The following is a 21515-nucleotide window of genomic DNA, read 5'->3' on the forward strand; positions in this document are numbered from 1 at the left end:
TTATGTTAAACTAAAGCACGTGATATATTTTTTTTATGATGATGATGGCAAATAATATTTGCTCAAATGTTTTCTACAATTTTTTCGTATCTTTTATAATTTTGTGTGTTTTCGTTTTTTTTATTTTTTATTATTTAATTATGACATCAAGGATTTACACATTTGACCAAAAGGTTAAATTGTTGACTCGCCACCAAACATAAAAACAATTCCATTTTTTTGATTGGTTTTAAATTTGTATTTTTATTTCTATTATCTATCAAAACGATTATTCTTTATGACACTTATTTTTTAATATTAATGTTAATATTAATATGATCAATTAATATAAGATCCAATGAAAGAATGCGGGTTAATACTTTAAATATAAGACTTAAAGGGAATTGAACAAGGAAAAATGTAGTAGTTTAAATTACATTTTGTGCCCCCACAATTAGAGGGACCAAATGCAAAAATAGGGGTATTCTAATCAAGAATAGGATTCAATGAATGTTAATGGTAATTAATACCTTAAATATAAGACTTAAATGAGAGGGATTTGAATGAAGAGAAAATGGTTTTTGAAGTTACATTGCTATCCTTACAACAAAGAGAGTGCTCAAATTCAAAAAATAGGGTATGCTAGTTAAACAAAAGTTCTATATTATCATTCACACTTTTAATAATAGTATAGATAAATACAACATTCCCTTTCAACTTTTTTTTTTTTTTGCACAAAATAATGTAATTCCACATCCCAAGAATTGAAAGTTGTAATTCCAACTTCTTCCCATTAGGGGGCTTACAGTTTGACTAACCAAACCATGGGTCTATTTTCCAAACTGAACTAGTACCACTGGTTTTTGAAAAATATGAACCAAATTCAAACTAAAGAAAATCGATTAACCAGTTGATCGATTTAGTTTTTGACTGATTCATTTTGTTGGTTATTTGTTTTTTGGTATTTATAATATATATTATAAATAAATAAATAAAATATATAATAAAAATATTAAAAATGCATATAATATAAATAATAAATAATATTATATATATACCGGCCGGTTCAATTAACCATTAAATTTTTGTATTAATTAATCGAAAGCAAACAATTCAATTAACTGAAATTTTTAGTTTGATTAATCGATTCAGTTTTTTTGGTTTTTCACCCCTACTTCTCATGGCATTCCAAAAACCAAACGTGTAAAGGAAAGAATATTTGAAAATATTTCTCTTCCCATCTCAAAAACCAATGGAAGGGTGCAAATCGGGTGGGTTGAAGTCAACCATAACCCAACCCTAAACTTCATATCGGGTTCGGGTTGAGCCAATTTCTTCTCTCCTTTTTTTTAGAATGGTCTTCCTTTTTAGGCTTAAGATTGAAATCAAGAAAAAAAAAAACTTGCCATTTCATTTCTTTTGAATTGCAGAAAGGAGAGATTAATAACTACTGCATCATATGGAGCCTTACATTTGCATTAGATTAACGGCGTTCAGGGACCCGTATTCAAAAAACGGGTTTGACCAGCCCGTTTGTTAGCATTTCTCTATCTCTATTCCAAAATGCCTACTTCCTCCACTGGGGCGCTCCCGCATTTTACACGTCCCCGCTAAAAACCGGTGAAACCGTTGGTTATAATGAAACCCTAGTTTCTCAATAACTTGCCTGGAAGAAAATTGATCGAAGAAGTAGAGCATCTCCAGTTGTTCTTTACATACAGGTACAAATATATTTTTAGTCGTTTTCGCTTTGTTCCTCCTTTGACTTCAGTTTTCTTGCATCTTTTTTCTCCAAATCTTCAGAAATATAAAGTTAAAATCCCTTATATAATTTACTTAGGGAATTTGGGAGAAAGATCCAACTTTAATGGAAAACTCCATCAGAAAACGTCTCAGCCTGCAAAATGAGGTTAGTCATTTTACATGTCGAGCTCTTGAAGCCAGAAAATAGCGTCTTTGCTGCTGCCAAATTAGTGACTTTACTTGCACAGTTGAGTTCTATCTGTTATGAATTTATTGGCACTTGATAATTGTATATGAGAAAAAGGTAGAACATGCCAAAAAAAAAATATTTATTCACCGGCTTTCGGTCGGTGAAGGACTGTATGAACTGTAATTAGCTTAAAAATATTAACTTATTTGAGTGGAGCTTTGCAATGCTTATTTAGAGCTTCTTCTGATGTTCGGTTGCTACATATCTTGCATTAGATTCTTAAGTGGTTGAAGGAATTTTCTGAAAAAATGGAGAGTAGAGCAAATGCTACTACGGTGGAAGTGCATAAACTTCTGGAACAGACTGACATTGTTGAGCAAGATATGAGGAACACTCTGAATTCTTTCAGAAATCTTTCATATAATCTGTTTAAAGAAAATGTAAGTAGAAAACTGTAATCCTAAACAATCAATTGCCTGTATTCTGCAACTTATAAGATTCACAAAATATTCTTAGTTTTTGGATAAATCAGAATATTATTTTGCTTCAAAGCACAATCTTCTTGGCTACAGAAAATATCTGAGGAAAATGAAATGTCTGGCTGTGCAAGGGAAGACTCCAAAAAATCAGCTGAAGCAGGGATTCCTGCTCAGAGCTATGAAGCAGACATATTACCAAGATATAAAGAAGCCTTATCTCTTGGCTTGAGGTCATACAGGAGCCACATTCAGAAAACAAATGGAAAATCTTCAACAGGTTCTGGGTTTAATGTAAGCTTCCATTTTTCAAATTGGCCATTATTCTTGCATTTGTAAACCTATTTTGAGCTTTAATTTCATTATGGATTCTTCATATTCTCTAATCCACTCAGGTTTTATGCATTTTGTCATTACTATTTTTAACCATGAAATTGAAATGTTCACCTGTGATACGTCAGTCTGTCACTTGAATTGCTTTATTGAAGTGAGGCATATGGTTTAGAATGGTATCCTTGAAAGCCAGTCGTAGGTGGGGAGGTAAAGGCAATGTAGGGAGGTAAACCTGAAAGATGGTAGAAGGCTCTGAGAGGGGGAAAAGGGAGGAAAGATGCAGGGAAGGCTTTAATGGAGGTTGTGAGTGTAGAGAACACTAATATGGACCCCACTAAGGTGGTCCCCACTGTTCGTATGTCAGCAATAAGTTATGATTAGGATTTGTTATTTATGATAAGATTAGGACTAGTCTTTTATAAGATTAAGACTGGTCTTTTATAAGATTAGGATTCATCTTTTTTTTCAGCTTTATCTTATCTTATCTTGTTATCTTATTATTTTATCTTGCCATGTAAGCAATTCAGTCCTTTTACAGGTATGATACTATGTATATAAATTTAAGAGGGGGGTGGCTGTTTAAACACATCAACCCAACTGTCTTTTATCAAAATCTCTCTCTCTCTCTCTCTCTCTCTCTCTCTCTTCTCCCTCTTCTTTTCTTATTTTTTTTCTTCTCCTTTTAAGTGTCTGTTCAATCTTGAACTTGGTATCAGAGCATTTGATCTAGGGTTTCTCATGTGGAATTAATTCAGCCGACCACATGAGAATTATTTAGGGCTGAGTTTTTTCATTGACTAATTCTTGGAGATTATAAGAAGTCTTCAGCAACTGTCCAAGGATTGGAAAGTGCTCATTGTAATCAAGAAGAATCAGAGAAGAATTAAGTGATCAAGGTTAGGTCTTTGGTCAAGATTGGAGGTGCCAATCAGATTTTTTGGTTCTCTCGTCAAGATTGAAGTTGGTGATCAAGAAGATGTTTTCTCCGAGATCAGTTCTGTTTCAGAAGTTTCTCGGGTTGATCAGAATCAAGATCAGTTTTGAGTAAACTGAAGTTGGCGATCAGAATTTCAGCAAGAATTTTTTGAATCAAGATCAGGTTTTTTTCCTTAGAAATTCCAGGGTAAGGTCTTATTCCTTCTTGAGGGCAGCAACAAGGATAGCTTAATTTGTGAGGTACGACTATATAGAATTTTTTTTTTTCTTTTTCTCTTCTAGGGTTTTAAGAGAAAACCCTAAAATCCAAGATTGTTACTGTGTCTGGATAAGAGATTAGACTTGTTTTTAAGTTTGGCTGCTATCAGATTTCTGTTCTCTGATCTTTGTTTTTGGAGTTCTGTACCCAGGCCAACTGCTATTAGTTCTCAGATTTAGTAGGCTGATTGATACAGGGATATAGTGAATTGGATTTTTTTTTTCTTTCTCTGAATTTGATTTCTGCTTCTAGACCTACTATCGTTAGTTTTTTCAGACCCGGTAGGCTGATTGTTATAGTAAATAGAAGGTGTTTTTTGCTTAACCCTAACCAAGAATGGAGTTCAAGCACTAAGGAGATGGTGTTTTTGGGACTGGTTCAAGTGGCATGACTGAAAACACCTTCCAGATTACAATTGTAAAGTTTGATGGTTTAAACTACTTAGAGTGGGCCCAATCAGCCATGATGGCCATTGAGGGAAGAGGAAAACTGAACTATTTGTTGGGAGATGTGAAGGAACTAAATAAGGAGGATCCCACTTATGCTAAGTGGATTCAGGAAAATTATTTAGTGATGACATGGTGGTGCAATTCCATGCAGCCACACATCATCCGAAATTACTTATGGGCAAAAAGAGCTAAAGAAATATGGGATGTTGTGAAAGAAACCTACTCTCAGCCCCTTAATATTGCTAGGGCTTATGAGCTGAAATGTGAGGTTAAAAATCTCAAACAAGGTGAGAAACAAGTTTCTGTTTATTTTTCAATCTTGAAATCCCTGTGGCATGAAATTGACCACCTTGAATCAATTGAATGAGAAAGTCAGAAGGATGCACAAATTTACAAAAAGCAGATTGAAACTAATAGAGTGTTTGAGTTCCTGGCTGGTCTAAATTCGGAATACGATATTGTGAGGCAGCAACTGTTGACAAGAGACAGTGTAACTCTGTCTCGGGCCTATTCCTTAGTGCACAACAAAGAGACTAGGAGAAAAGTTATGCTACAACAACAACCTTTTGAATCAGCTCTGGCAACAGTTAAGCCCAAATCTGGGAGTGATAAGGAAAGAGACATGAAGAAGGAAGCTAAGAAGGACCTAGTATGTGAGCATTGCAAGAAACCTAAACATACCAAAGAGACCTGTTGGAAGTTACATCCACATTTAGTTCCAGCAGAACTCAGAAACAAAAAGGGGAATGCAAATATGTCTGTTAACATTGATAACATCATCTAGCACAAGTGGCAATCCTCTAGATACTCTAGCTGCTGCTAGAGCTGCTTTAGTTTAGCTAGAAAATGAAGTTGGTAATTCAGCTCCACCTCCTCGGACACCATCAACACCCTCTACCTCAGCTTTTGCTCATTCAGGTAATCGGGCCTTAGCTCATCATGCCTCAGTTACGGGTAATACAGAAGATTCATGGATAATAGATTCTGGAGCATCTGACCATATGACTGGCTTGCCATCACTATTTACTACCTATCACTTATCTTTAGGCAGAAACAAAATGTCCATTACTGATGGCTCCCTCGTTCCTATTTCTGGCAAGGGAGGAGACATCAAGTTGTCTAATGCTATTTCCTTATCTTCAGTTTTGCATGTTCCTAAGCTTAGTACTAACTTGCTTTCAGTTAGTAGCATTACAAAAAATCAAAATTGTTTAGTAACCTTTTTTTCGGATCGATGTGTTTTTAAGGATCTGGAGACAAGGAGGTGATTGGGACTGGCTGTGAGGCAAATGGAGTCTATCTGCTTGGAGGGAGTCCTCATTGGGAAGATAGTGAGACTAAGAGGTCTTGTGTTTCTCAGTCTGTTGACCAGGCTATGCCTTGGCATAATAGGATGGGTCATTTATCTTTTTAGGTTTTGAAGAGTTTGTTTCCTAGTTTATTTGAATCTATCCAGATGTCTAGTTTGAAACGTGAGAGTTGTGAACTTGCAAAACACTGCAGGACAACCTATTCATTTAAGTAATAATAGAAGTAATATTCCCTTTGAAATTGTGCATACTGATGTTTGGGGACCTTACCATACCACTGCCATGGGGAGGTACAAATATTTCCTATTGTTTGTTGATGATTATATTCGTTTTTCGTGGATTTATCTCATGTGTTATCGAGATGAGGTTCCAGCATTAGCTCGGATCTTTCATCAGATGATTTTAACCCAATTTAGGGTCAAAACCAAAATTTTTAGATCTGATCATGTGAAAGAATATTTCGCAAACCCATTAGCTTCCTATTTTCTTGAACATGGGATTATCCATCAGAGTACCTATCCTCATACACCACAACAAAATGGGATTGCTGAGAGAAAGAATAGACACATATTGGAGGTAGTCAAAAGCATTATGTTTACCTCCAATGTGCCTATTCGTTTCTGGGGGGATGCTGTTCATACAACAATGTATCTCATTAATAGGATTCCTTCACGGGTTCTTGACATGAAATCTCCATTTACCCTCTTATATCCTGATAAAAAGTTATTTACCATTCCACTTAAAACCTTTGGTTGTACATGCTTTGTTTAGATTCTTGGCCCTCATCGTTCCAAGTCCGATCCTAAGGCCTCAAAATGTATTTTCCTTGGTTATGCACAAACTCAAAAGGGATATTGCTGCTATGAACCTACTTTTGGGAAAAGATTTGTCTCAATGGATGTCACTTTCTTTGAAGATGTATCCTATTATCCAAGGGTTTCTCCTCAGGGGGAGAGTAGTAAGGATGGGGTTAACTCGTCAGAAGTTCTTTTACCTATCCCATTAAGTGAAGAGGGGTGTAATGGGGAGGGCTGTCAGAGATGCAGGGATGTGAGAGTCTATCACAGACAATGGAGACAGGTTGATTTCAGACATCAATAGTGCAGGCCAGTCCCAGTCTCCTTTGCAGATCCAGATCCCGGTACCACAGTAGCCCCAGTTCCTTCTGAGGTGGTCAGATCCAAGCATGGGATTTTTGTTTCTCAAAGAAAGTATGTTCTTGACCTGTTGAAGAAACATGAAAGTTGGGTGTTAAGCCTGCTGACACACCCATTGAACAAAATCACAAGATCAGTGCAGAGGGTGGAGAACCCCTTGAAGATAAAGCTATGTTCCAACGGTTAGTTGTAAAACTTCTCTATCTTTGTCTCACTCGACCCGGCATCAGTTATTCAAGAATAATGATCACATGAAGATAAAAGTTTTCACAGATGCTGATTGGGCTGGGTGTGTTGATGATCGGAGATCTACCTCTAGATATTGTACTTTTGTAGGAGGTAACTTTATCTTTTGGAGGAGTAAGAAACAAAATGTTGTTTCTCGTTCCAGTGCTGAAGCTGAATATAGGTCCATGGCAAATGGTGTAGCTGAGATCCTATGGTTGAGATCATTATTTGAGGAGTTAGGTATTGTTTATGAGAAACCCTTGATGTTGTACTGTGATAATCAAGCTACCATCAATGTAGCCCATAATCCGGTACAACACGACAGGACTAAGCATATTGAAGTGGATCGACATTTTATTAGAGAAAGGGTTACATCTCAAGAAGTATGTCTTCCATACATCACCTCCGATATGCAGCTGGCAGACCTTCTCACCAAGGCGGTTTCAAGGAAGAAGTTAGAAGCAGATCTATGCAATTCCCAACTTGAGGGGGAGTGTAGAGAACACTAATGTGGACCCCACTAAGTTGGTCCCCACTGTTCGTATGTCAACAATAAGTTATGATTAGGATTAGTTCTTTATGATAAGATTAGGATTAGTCTTTTTTTCAGCTTTATCTTATCTTATCTTATCTTGTTATCTTATCTTATCTTGCCATGTAAGCAATTCAGTCCTTTTACAAGTATGATACTATGTATATAAATTTAAGAGGGGGACGGCTGTTTAAACACATCAACCCAACTCTCTTTTATCAAAATCTCTCTTTTCTCCCTCTTCTTTTCTTATTTTTTTTCTTCTCCTTTAAGTGTCTGTTCAATCTTGAGCGACTACTGTGAGGAAGCTTAGAATACCAACTGGCAGGGCTTACACAAGAGGCCAATAAGGTATGCATGAGGAGGGTTTCGGGCCGCCTCTACTTATAGAGGAAATCATGTAATAGAGAACAGAAATCATGTAAAAAGAATGGAAACTTTCCCCAAAGCGGGAAAGTTTGTTACTTGGTTAAATCTGAGGCAGAGCGGGCACAAGTAGTGTTTCACCATGTGTCATTGCAGGGATTCTCGGAGTCTGGGTTCCCGCCTTTTCTCCTCGAGGTCTGCATGTGAACTCGAGTTAAGCTACAGCCCTACTTCTAGAAGCCTCTCATGTCTTAGCTGTTTTATTGGGGTGTTTATATCACAAACTTATTGTGAGTATGTTGTGCTACTGCACTGCAACACCTAGACAGTATATCATCGCAATGCAGTGGGTTGTTGCGACAGTGCATCGAGTCGCAGAACAATTGTGATCTTCTAGAGGTAGTAGTGGTTGTGTTCTGTGCTGTGACAATGGTTCAATGTTTCTCATCGCGAGTGTAACTATTTATTGTGGTCTAAGAACTGTGTGGAATTGTGCCATGGGGATTTTTAGGCAATGTTATAGCTGTACTTGGGTGTTCTTCAGCGCAGTTCTCTTATTTTATAAGTGAGGAAATCTGGATTTGTGATGCGATGTGAGCATGCTGTGGTCTTACCTGAGTGTCTTTAGCACAATCTCTATATAGCCTAAATCCGTGTACTTACACTATTATATGGTACTTTGGAATCCCCTTCTTGCTAGAGTGTGAGAAGAAAACAAGTCCCTTAAGAAGGCCAAGCATCTGTTTGATTAGGATCCCCATAATAAGAACACTCTACTAAGGTTTAAAGTATCGATACACCCGATATGCATAAATAGGTGTAATGAGTGTTTCGATACCACAAAACATCATTTTTTTAGTTTTTTTCTCAGAACTGGTCAGGGGGCCGGTCTTAGGCCCACCTACGACTTGAAAATGCCCCAAATCCCAAACCTCTTGTACTTGCAGTATTGGTGGCTTGCTGATAAGATACAATACACCTGATATGGGGCGTAATGTGTTGACATTTTGAACCTTGCACTCTACTAGCTACCTTTCCAAATAAAAAGGAAAAACTCTATTTTCTGAAAGTTGGCCATGCCAGATACTTTACAGTAATTGCATTTTTTTGACACTCCTAACATCACAATCTGTTCCATTTTCTGAAGTTGCAATGCTAAACATATCATGACATTGATGACGGGGTCAGTTTCCCTAATACTTAGGTCAAAACTTCTCTACGGAATTTTCAAATGCATGCAAACTTCATTTTTGAAGGGGAATAGCAGATTAACATTGATTGGTTGAGAGACCATTTACAAGAGGATTTTGGAATCTTGAGTGGAGTCCTTCATTTTGTTTATTTGTGGCTAGTGGGTCCCTCTATGATTGGCTTGTTCTTTCAAAGATAGGGTTGTCATGGTGGGTTATCTTAATTATAGGGGTATTCAGATGTATGGCGTACAAATTAGAAGAAGAGTATGTGGACCATTTATTTCTTTACTTTTGATGATCAATTTGATCAATTGTTCTATATTTGTTTATTTTTCTTTAAAGACGTTGCTTTGGTTGGTTCCTCTTTGTGAAGCCCTCCTCCATTCAGTGTAGTTATCTTTGGTATCTGAGGTCTTTATCCTTTATATGTTGGTACCTTCTGTTGTTTGTTGAAGCCATCCAAAAAGCTTAGGAGGATATTTGATGGAATTGAGAGGCCCTGTATGCATATCTATGCAGATATGATTCTTATGTCAATTGGTCTTTTTTGTTTGGATGTAGAGGATTTTACATGGTAAAAGACTACTTGTTGAGCCAATTGCCTTCTTTTTTACACTTCTATACTTCCTATGCTTCTTTGAAATCTTTTTTAGTTATTGATACATGAGAAAGGAAAGAAAAGAAAAGAAAAGAAAAAATTGTTGTAGTGATTTCTATATACTATGCATAGTCAAATACACTTGTAGCCAAATTTATAGTTGTGATTAACTTAACAAATGTTGGTGTATATTTATCATTCTTAATTTATTATGACATAAAATCTGGAATCCTTTTCCTATTTCTCATATATTAGACATTTATTGATACTTTAATCTTTGAAAATCTCTTTCCGAATAGAATATTTTGTAATACAAAAAATTGTAATCCCCAAGAGTATAGACACTGTACAGGGTTTCTCATTTTTTTTTTGTTCTTTTTCTTCTGAATTCAATAAAACACTATACTGTTTCAAAAAAAAAAAATGTTGACACTTTCTAATTGTATGGTTGGATGTCATCTGTTTCTTTCATATGGTTATTGGAAGATGGGTTTTGCACATGGTCCACTCCCACATGTAATTGGCTCAGAAGAATATATTCATGACAACAGTTGTGGTTTAACAGGTAACAGCTTCTCTGTGAAACGTTCAACAAAATGTAAAATATTATATAATGGCGTGCATTTATTAGTAATTATTTTATCGTAAGGAAGCTTCTAAAATAGGTGCTATTTTGATCTTCGTTTTCATGCAGAGGATTTGATATTGGGGAGAGAATCACTTAATCCCAGCCAAATAACAGAAACAGGAGGAATATTGTTTCATACCATAAAGAGTGGCTCTGACACTATGTTTAGTGGAGATTTGTTTACGGAGGAACAAGAACCGTTGGAGAAGGCAAGTTAATGGGTCCTTATCCTTGTGCCTTCTGTTTATATCTGCATATATCACAATACAATCTATCTATCTATCTATCTATATATTGTACCATTTCTATAGATGTTAAAGATTGCTTCCTTAATGCAGGCAAGGGAAAATTTATGCAGCCTTTTTTATGGGAATGGAATATTTGGGAAAGCACTTATTCTTTTATTATACTAGTAGAAGGGACGTGCTTCACATGTGTATATATGATGATATATATTAAATGGCATATAATATGCATATAATTTTATTTTATACATTATATAATATAAAAAATTATATATAATACATATTATAAGTGTAATATTATAATATTTAAATAAAAAATACAATAAGACATAAATATATACATATGTATACATTATGTATAAAATACATATATTTAAACATATGCAGTCTGGGCCAGGTTTGAAGTATTAGGCCTAGGCCCGGCCTGAAATTTGTGGGCATGGTGTGGGCCCGGTCCTAGGCTGGGCTTGAACATAAAACCTAAGCCCAAGCCTGAAATTTCCTGGCCAGGTTGAAATGATCACCCCTATATCCAAGGGTAGGGCTGCAAATGAATCAGATATTGATTTGGTCCTAGTTGAATCTGATTTTCTGTAATTTTTATTTGTTTTGTAATTATTGTCTATCTCTCTGACAACCATGTATTTTATTGATGTAGATTAAATCCATCCAAATAAATTAAAACTTGAATTTGATTATATTATAATATACTGATTTTAATATATGAAATTATATAATTATATAATGTATTATATAAATTTATATATAGCAAATTTAATATTTCATACTTGTATTCATATATTCACACTAGAAAGTAATTAACTTTAAAAAATTTTTCTTTACTTGAAAAATGAAGCAAAGTTAGACTAAATTTGAATTGTATACGTCATTTTCAAATATGATCAGATTTCAAATGGGACTCAGATTTGGATTCTAGTTTCATGTATCGGATCCATTTATAATTCAAACTACTTTGAGTTCTGTTTTGAATCTCGTTTAAGCTTTATAGGTTATATATAGTTCTACTTGATTAATGACCAATGTTGACCATAACTCAAACCTAAAAGATGAATGAGACATGCCATTAAATTAATGATGAACAAACAAATTAGGAAACAAAATTGGATTTCATTTGTGATTAAAGGACATGAACTAACTTTTTAATTCAAAATAGGAAATGAAAAATTAATTTTAAATATATTGGGTTGCTCATATCTAGGGGTGGCCACGAGCAGAGCTCTTCATGAGCTATTCGAGCTTGGCTCGTGAAAAGCTCGTCTCAGTTCGATTTCAACCAAGCTTCGAGCCGAGCTCGAGCCCAATTTACAGGCTCGTTTGTTAATCAAGCCGAGCTCGAGCCTAATAAAGCTCGGCCTGTGAGGCTCGCGAGCCGAGCTCGAATAGCTACATACATATATACATTGATACATACATACATACATACATATAATAATAATAATAATAATAGTAATAGTAATAATAATAAATTATAGAAAATATATATATATATATATATATATAATATTTTTATGTATATATAATAATAACTAATTATTAGAATTCTTAATTTTTTAAGTATCAAATAAAAAATATTTTATATATATATGTTTTTTATTTTTTATAAAACATTTTTCTCAAGTTGAGCTTGAGCTGAGCCAAGCTCGAGCTTATGAGCTTTTGACTCAAGCCGAGCTCGAGCTTCGTATTGCCTTGGTGAGCTGAGCTCAAATAGCTAGCTATTCGGCTCGATTCGAATCCTCCCCTACTCATATCATGTTTTGAACGTGTTGAATTTTCATGTTATAGATTTTAGTTATACTTATAAAATGATCTTTCTTGATCCATTAGAATTAACCTAAGTTTTAGACTTAGTGATCCGCACGTTGGGATTGATTTTTGGTGATGATTGTTGATTGGAGCAATCTTGACAAGTGACGATGATTGAAAGTACATTTTCACTATCAAAGACCATCTCTCCTAGAGTTCCAGTAATCTGAGTCTACGTCACTTTTGTGGCTGCTGCTTAAACCCCCTTAAAAGACATTTTGGAACCCTAAAGAAGAAATCAAAGTGCTTTATTTCCCATTTTTCCCTAATATGCAGTAAACAATAAAATTCTAATTAAAACAATAAAAAGTAAAAGATCAATTAATAAAATATTATTCAATTAAGTAATAGTAAAGTGATATCTTAATAAAGTAATATTTCATATAATAAAATATTTATTAAAACAATGGTATCAAAATAAAAATATTTTAATATTATATATAATTGGTTTAAATTCTGCATTTTCATTAATGGTTTGGAATTCGTTCAAAATCCAATAGATAAGATTGAACTCAAATTCCTATGTAATAGGATCATATTCAAATCCAGGTATGTTCGATATGAATCTGATTTCGTTTAAGCTCTAAACAAACATGGTTTTTTCCTTTCTTTCTCGCATCAAAATGAAATCCATGCGGGCAATCTAAGAAAGACACATGGTGTCATCATGTTCATCCTTTCTATTCCAAATTATTCACACCAGTCAGGTGCTTGGTTTTTGATGAATCTAAAAGATGTTTCACAGTGAAACATCTTAAGCGATATGACTAATTTAACCCTGGATAAGGGAGTTGTTGGCATCTAGACATTTAGTGGATTCTGATCTAAAGGGAGTCGTGCTTTATTTCTAATACATGGTAGAGATGGTGTCCTGTAAATACCATTTGGACGGTCAGGAATGTCTTTCAGTTTGCATTCAATATCTTTGTGTAATGGATAGTGAAAATTTCCATTGCATCTCTAAATCTCCACTTTTCATGGAGGGTTGAGTGATGTCCACACGTAACACCACTTAACAAAAAAATACAGAGAAAAAAAGTAAGAGACATTACTGAGTTTGTAAGGATATTTATTGGAAAAATAAAAGTTTGACTGTTGAAGAAAAAAAAAACGTGAAACTCTCTTTTTATATGGTAGATAGATATAAATGATTCATTTAAAATAGAAAAGAGAAAAGGGGCAACCAAAACCACTAAGGTGGTCCATTCAGGAAGCCAAACTCAAATAAATAATGAAAAAGCAGTAAATTAACAAAGGGTTGAGCATCCTCATGATCCTCAGAAGTGCAGACCTGTGGCAGGCAATACCAACCGCAAATCACCTCCCACTGCAATTATGAATAAAGTTACCATCAATTACAAGCTATAACCATAGGGCATAGACTAACCAGGATTGAAGGTCCCACAGACAACAAGCTTGCTTTGGAATTTGATCCTCATGAGCCCTGGCATTACCATGGAGATACCCTTTTTGTTCTTCCTTATTTCTTGATTTTTCCTCAATCCATTAGGAGTGAACCTGGTTTGTGCAATTTAGCTGTACATTCCATAGTTTATATTGACTTTACCCTGATTGTCAGATGGTTTAATTTATAATTATTGCCTCTGGAACATTGGCCACATTCTTCAGGTAACCTAATCTTTTGTGAGGGTGATTAACTTATTACAAATCAATGTACCAATATGAGTTAGCTATGTCCTTGGAAAATGTATCTTTTTAAAGATGGTTCAATGTCATTTCATATATAGATCTCCTCCCTATCCATCCGACCTGCCCCCCCCCCCCCCTGCAAAGCATATACAGTTTTCTCCAATTATTAAAGAAATAGTTTATTCTTCATAATGAGCCTAACATGAATGCAGGCTACGTGAGCAGAGTGTTTGCTTACAGGGGATCCTGACTCCTCTCTGGAATACGAAGCCCAATAGCTAGCATACTCATATTGTTAATGGATGTTTCTTAAGGTTGTTGATCTGTGAAGAATAATGGATAACATAGACAATATTCTTATGCTCTTCTTTTACAAATAATTTTCTGTATCTAAATATAAAATTTTGCTGTATAAAGCTCTTGCATTCCTTCCATTTAATTTTCTCTTTTTTCATTAATCAAATTTTCCTTTACACTTACTCAAATGATTGTTTATAGGAGGGAAATGAACCACTGCTATCTGCTGCATTGGACTTCAAAGCAATGCTTGAAGCGGCACTCCTTAGCACCTATAAATTCTGTATGCCTCGGTTCTTGGTTTCAATTGTTTTTTTTTTTTTTTTTTGCTTTTTGGTTTTGGTAAGCACGTCTATAAGTGTTTTGCTCTGTGAATGGAAATGTTTTAACAGATTATATATATTCTTCAGTTTCTCCTTTTTGTATAATGCACTTTTTTTTCATAGGTAAGGTATAATTGTTTCAGTGGAAAAAGTATAGGAGATTGGGAGCGACATGGGCCCTGTAGCTCTCTCTATGAAACATTTTTGGCCTTTACTATTCATCATTTGGTATACAAAAAAGATGCTGTTCTAATTATTACAGAAATTGTTGAAATTTAAGTGCCAAAACTCTTCGAAGATTGAAGCTCAAAAGTAAAAAAACCTTTCAAAGGAACATGCAAGCAAATATCTGCAAGTCAAGCAAGCTTGTCTTCTTGCATGATACTATTCTGAGGCAATACTGGCTATGAAGGGCATCATCATTGCAACTACCACTGCTAGTAGAAAGAATGGAGAGGTTTTATGTACTTGAATAGAATAAGAAAGCAATTTTGCTTTGGAAGTTTCTAATATAGCACCCCCCTCTAGTGACCAATAATCATGGCGGAAGGATGTTATATTCCTTACTAGAGAAAACTATTTATAAATGTTTTCTTCTTGGAAAGAATGGAGAGGGTTTATGTAGTTAAATAGAATAAGAGAACAAATTTTCTTTAGAAGTTTCTAGTATAGCAGCACCCCCTCCAGTGACTAATAATCATGGCAGAAGGATGCTATATTCCTTACTAGAGAAAATTATTTATAAATGTTTTCTTCTTGGAAAGTTTATATGCAATCACTCTGTTTTGTACACAAATTTCATTTGCTAGTTTACTAGGGTAGTCTTCTAAACACATGTTAGGCAGTTAGGCAGGCCTTCTGAATATATACTCGTAATACCAAGAAAGGAAAGCAACCAAGTTACTTCTTAAAAGAAAGGGGAACCATTAATTTAGGGCGTGAACAATATGGTGTTTGATCTTGTCAATCCTCTTCTTTATGGATTATTGTTGTTTTGACTTAGATGGTAAAGGGTGATTTTGACTTGTTATTGCATCTTTGTAGTTTGTATCCATGGCATTGTTGTCATCATAACCATCACTTTTTGTCCTTTCTATCTATCTTTGCAAACTAATTTGATCTGTGAACACTGCATGGATTATTCAGCCTGCAAACTGGATAAGCATTTGGATGCTCATTGAGTTCCAATCTACATTGCTACTTGGGCTATTTATTTTATTCTTTTTAATTTCATTTTGTTTTATTTATACTATCATCAAGAACGTTAATGGACTTCAATAATGTAATCTATGACTGTAATGTTGGTGACTATTGTATTACCATGAAAGTATTTATATGCTTGTATACTTATTCATACATGTTCTGTAGCTTATCACCATTGTATGTCAGGCATGATATTTCCACCTTTTGCTTTTCAGGTGACGAGGAAGGTCCATCTGTATCTGATCCTGTCCATGGTTATAGTAACACCAATGAGAAAATTCATGCAAAGCTGGTCTGTTTGCTTAGCTTCTCAATGATAATGGAGCCATTAGATCACTTTTTGCATGGTTTTATTGTGTCAGTGAAATAGTAGCAAATGTTGAAACTGACTTTATTTCAAATGATTTGAAATTTTCAGTTCTTGGAGGTACCAGAACGTTGTAGTTAATTCTAAGAAAATTGGGAGCAATAGATGTTTCATACAAATGTAGCATATATTAGATGTAAACAACCCATTGTATACTGGTAACCTCACAAAGAAAAAGAAATTTATTACACATATTTAACAAATTCATTAAACATATCTAATAAATAATGCTGGATGAAATTTGGGAATTGGCTAATAGAGTGGCATCCTTGAGAAAATTTTGTGAAGTTGGTAATTGTATTTGTCCATTTTATCTTCTTGATCAATTTTGTGCAAACCTAATATGCTAATTTCTACCAGTATCAGAGTGAACTACGGTCAAAGGCACCACATCTAAATCAAAGCCCAGATCCTCAAAAGCTGATATGGCAAAGCCTTTTCTTTTTATGTCAAGGCTACCTTTTTTATATTTGAATATCTAATCTAAGTTTCAGTTTCTGGTTACTTGGTGTAGAATGCTCCTATTTTCCCATATTTCAGAAAATGACATATTTTTCTACAGGATCATGAGGAATCTACAGCACTGGATTCTGTTGATATTGCTAATTCTCGGAATGCTACTGGAATTATGAGTACCATTGTACCTGCCACTGCAGAAAAGATCATTTCTAATCAAGATTTGGTCACCCAATCCCGTGATATTTGTTCTACATTAATTTCCAGAAGCCTTTTTGATGCTGAAGAAGAATCATCTACATTTCTTTCTTCTGGCGCTGAAACTTTAATTGGTGGTAATAAGGCAGAAACTATATACAATCCCACACCAGAGGCTGATGATGCTATTTCAAAAGGTGCTGTTTCTCAGACTGCAGAATTTCCCAATTGTTCATTATCTAAGCCTGATGCTGGAGATGTAGATGCTATCCCTTTACCTTCTAGATCTGAAGGATTTATTTCCCATGTCCCTGAGGATGGGAAGTCAGCTGGTGCAGATTCAGTGATCCTAAAGAATGGAGAGGAACATGAAGCCCATTCAGATTCCTCTAGTAAGTTTCTGAAATTGTCTTCAAATTTTTATGTTAAAAGTTTCTTCTGACCGAACAGTTGAAGGGTCTTTACGAATTCCTGTGGATTAATTTGCAATTGGTGTTCTTCCAGATTCAGTTCATTTCACATCTGAAGATGTGACCAAGAGTTTAGAAAGACGTGAGTTTGTGTCTAGTTCCTTGAATACTTCTCATAATATAATTGGTGATTGTAAGCCACATTCTTCAAGACCTCAACAGTCAGATGTCCTTATTGATGTTAAGAGTAGGGAAGAGCCCATTGAAGGGGTAGAACCTTCTAAGGAGATTGAAGAAAGCAATGATCTTCAATTGCTGTCTCATAAAGAGAGGTCTGTCCTTTAACCTTTTAATACTTACATGTGTGTCCTGTTCATTCTTGTTAATCTGTTACAACTGAAAAACATAGTTCTTGTTATTCATTTATGATTACATACATCTAAACACCCTTTTTGTTTACAGAGAAATTAATGCCTTTCTAGAGAGTAGTTTTGTATACTTAATCTTACTTTCTTCTTCACTTTGGCTAAATTTCCAGTTGAAGGCTTGAGTTAGTGCTGAAACATTTCTCAGATGCGTAGAAAATGCAATTTACATCAACAGCCTCAAATACAAGAGAAAATTGATGAAGGTGGACTAAGCTTACATTTTCTCTTTATGATGAAAGAGTACAGTTATTCGGCAAAGAGGTAATGGTAATGTTATGTTTTTGCCACTCCCATTGAGTGTCATTCAATCACTAATACATGATTAAGGTAGTCCTTTAGGTCTTGTTTGTTTGCAGTGCAATTTCATTTGTACTGATGCAAAAGAGTTGAGTCCAAATTTTGGTTTACTTTTGTTTTATGGGTTTTATTTTGTTTTGTTTATTCACAATGCAGATGAAGCAGAATAGAACCTGAAGCAAAATAAAGTAAAACTGGAAGTAAAAATGAACCAAAATTTATAATTTTCTCATTTACACTCCCATGCATTTGTACTAGTGCAAATAAAATTGCAGTGCAAAACAAATAGAGCCAGTATTTTTTTTGGTGCAATTCTAATGACTAGTGTGCAACTTGACAACTATATCATTTCCATAAATTAACAAATTCTTGTTTGATTTTTTTTTCTGTATTTTTTTGGATGTTTTAGGGGTACTAATCGAGACAAGGGAAAGTCTTCTTTAACCAAAGATAAGAAAGATGGTCCATCACTGGAATTTTGGCATGTAATGGTAAAAGCTTGGTGATTACATTGCTGCTGAATGTTGACAGTGTTGATGAACAGGGCTGCTTACTGGAATCTATTCAAGTGATCTAGAAATAGTGGATTTTGATTTTATTGCTCAAGCATCTAAGTATTGTTCTCTGCTTCTAATCTTGGGCATGTGGAGTGGAGTGTACTTGTTTTGGATGGCTTGTGGTCTGGATGTAATTAGAAACCTAAATCTGAATGTAGAGACCATATATTTTTTTTTTTGCTACAAATGTAGAGAGCAATTGAACAGAGATAGATCTGATTTCACTGGTATATCTTGTGAAGACCATGTTTATATACTAGTGGATATTAGGGTTAATGCTACTAGAAAAAGAGAGGTGGGTGCGGTACTCACCATTTGAGCAGAGTCGAGCCAGGTTGCCATATAAGTGCTAATAGTTGAGCCCTTACCGAATTTACCATCCTGAAATCAAGATATTGCCTTCTTGACCTTTAAAGCCACACCTGATTGCCCCGGATTTCCTATAGAGCTACCATCGAAATCAAGTTTAATAATTTGTGCTTGTTATGTCCATTGTTCATTGGTGAGTTGTTAAAGAAAAAGGGTGCTTTCACATGGACTTTCCTATAATGGATTTGATTTCATTGCAGTGAAATGTGGCTTCTATATCAACCATGAAAAATGACGGGGACAAAACCTTGTACCATGTACTCAACGATGACAATACATCTTGTTCCCTGATATATAATGTTCCTGAATGTTCGTGTACTACATATTGGTTTGATTTGGAGTAATCGCTTAAACTTTCTCATGTTGGAGTTGGATTTTTATACTATTACAAGTGAGAACTTTTATCATATTCGATTCCTTTACTGTTTCTCACCTAGTTGGTTTGTCTTTATTTGCAACAATCTTTTAGTACATAATTCATAAATTTGGACTGCATCGAGGTATTGATGCAGTTGAATCCTTAATCATCAAACTTGCTCAGTGGAAAAGGGCTGCACGCCAATGAACGTTTTGATAGGAAGCAAGCTAATATAATCTTTTTTTTTCTTTAGTCCAAATTTTTCTATATTCATAAATCTGATTGCAACTTTCAGTTGGCTTCATTCTCATTTATCCTTCCAAGACTCAAGTGTGCTTGCAGTGCAATTTCATTTGCACTTGTGCAAAAGTAAAACCTGAAGCGAAGTAAAGCCCAATGCAAAAGTGAACCAGAAATTGCAATCTGAATCTGTGTATTTGTCCTCTCATGGATTTGTATTAATGCCAATGAAATTGCACTGTAAACAAATGGATTAGGAAGTATTGTAAAGTTGAAATATTGGGATTGGCCCGAGCAGAAAGAACAAATCAATTGGTGTGCTGCTGATTATTTATTTATTTTTTACTCCTTCAGAGTTCAGATAAATCATTCATTTAACTGTCTCATAAATAATACAACACTAGTGCAAAGCAAGGTTTGAAATTTCGACCTGGAAACGGAATCGTTTGGGGCACGTTTTTTGATTATGCGGTTCAACTATCCAGGTTAAAACGGTTCGACTCATGAGGCCATGGCATCATAAATAAATTAAAAAAACAAAAAAGTATTTATATATAATAAAAAATATCATAAAAATTAAATAAAATACAAAAAATGCACAGAAATATATAGAAATAAGAAATCGTAGTATTGCAAGAAATACCAGAAAAATATAGTGGTTTTTGTTTTCAATGGAATGGTCGCCAACGCAAATAGTGGTTCTTCATGCAAGAAATTGTTGTATTGTAAAAAATGGAAATGAGTTAATGGCTTAATGCGTAGAGATTGGTGGTTCCTGATGTAAAATTGGAAAACAGAGATCAAATGAGAGAACAAAAAAAACACAATCACTGCAAGTGTTTTACCTTATAGTCACTGTTATACTCCTTCCAGAGTGGTCGTAGGCAGCCACAGTGAAGATTGGTCATCTGAGGTTGGATGTCCACAGTGATCGCCACCCTTCTCTTGAAGAGATGCCGTTCCTTTCAAGAGATTAGAGATGTTTGGAAACAGAGTGTTCCATTGTGTTCGCCGGCTGCCGCTGCAAATTTTGATCGCCGGCGGGTGGTTCAGACTTCGGGAAGGCAGGTGTCGGTGTGCAGCCGTCGTCTTCTTTGGTGAAGTTGGTGAAGATGTTGGGTTTTTAGTTTTGGCAAAACAAAACCCTATAGAGAAGAATCATCGAATGTTTAGAAGTTGGGATATGTTTGTCATTTTTGTTATATTTTTATTTTAAAATAAAATAATAAATCAAAATAAATATAAATGCCTAACCGCTAACTGGGTTGAATGAGTCGACAGTTCAATTGTTTAGGTCAATGGTTTTTTTGACCATTTCAATGGTTCAGGGTAAAATTGGAACCGCTCGAGTGATCAGTTTTCGGTTCGAACGGTTCAACCATTCAGGTCAATGATGGTTCGAAAATGTTGGTGCAAAGCATCAATAAGAAAAGAGGGTGCGACAAGTTACCACGTTGTGGAGTAGATTTGAATGAACTGTGGCAAGTGGGAGTAGAGGTGTAAATCGGGCCGTGTCAGCCCGCGGGCCGTACCACCCTCCCCTAGGATAACTTGGGGGGTCGGCCCAACATAGCCCACGGCCCAAGCCCGTGTTGGCCCATGCCATGCTGCGGGTTGGGTTGGTCCGTGGGCCAAGCTTTAGACCAGACTGGGCTGAATCTATTTATTTAAAAATTAAAAAAAAAATAAAATTTTAATTTTATATGAATTTTGATGTATACAATTCTTTAGATATAATAATTAAGTTAAAAATAATTATTTATTTTATTAATATATTATATACTGTATATTATTATATAATTATAATTTATATAAATATATATATAATATATATAAATAATATATAGTATATACTTAAAACTTCAGGCCCAACATGACCCATAGAGTTTTTCTATGCTTTTATATTCACCACA

General features: G+C 35.0%; 1 protein-coding gene and 1 long non-coding RNA gene across 2 annotated transcripts; one reads left to right on the top strand and one right to left on the bottom strand.

The window, feature by feature from the left end:
- The first annotated feature begins 1544 nt into the window (after positions 1-1544).
- Positions 1545-18865, top strand: LOC148875724 (uncharacterized). Its single transcript, XM_088966692.1, has 12 exons — positions 1545-1700; positions 1820-1888; positions 2188-2352; positions 2485-2682; positions 10236-10314; positions 10444-10586; positions 14598-14679; positions 16138-16214; positions 16852-17335; positions 17448-17685; positions 17892-18042; positions 18488-18865. The coding sequence occupies exons 2-11, from the start codon at positions 1847-1849 to the stop codon at positions 17893-17895; spliced, it is 1512 nt and encodes a 503-aa protein (XP_088822818.1). The 5' UTR covers positions 1545-1700; positions 1820-1846; the 3' UTR covers positions 17896-18042; positions 18488-18865.
- On the bottom strand, positions 13502-20748 carry LOC148875725 (uncharacterized). The gene is made up of 2 exons (XR_016105889.1): positions 20448-20748; positions 13502-13776 (listed from the first exon to the last, which is right to left on the bottom strand). It is a non-coding gene; the product is annotated as an uncharacterized LOC148875725 (long non-coding RNA).
- Between the last annotated feature and the right edge of the window lie 767 nt (positions 20749-21515).

The sequence above is a fragment of the Nelumbo lutea genome, chromosome 1 (genome assembly GCF_056320005.1).
Source record: "Nelumbo lutea isolate HS-2025 chromosome 1, American lotus-T2T, whole genome shotgun sequence".
Classification (NCBI taxonomy): Eukaryota; Viridiplantae; Streptophyta; class Magnoliopsida; order Proteales; family Nelumbonaceae; genus Nelumbo; species Nelumbo lutea.

Excerpts from the sequence above, each read along its gene's own strand:
- LOC148875724 (XM_088966692.1), top strand. The coding sequence starts at position 1,847 with ATGGAAAACTCCATCAGAAAACGTCTCAGCCTGCAAAATGAG. Across the intron at positions 1,889-2,187 it reads GTCTCAGCCTGCAAAATGAG|ATTCTTAAGTGGTTGAAGGA; the intron begins GTTAGTCATTTT and ends ATCTTGCATTAG. Across the intron at positions 16,215-16,851 it reads AGAAAATTCATGCAAAGCTG|GATCATGAGGAATCTACAGC; the intron begins GTCTGTTTGCTT and ends ATTTTTCTACAG.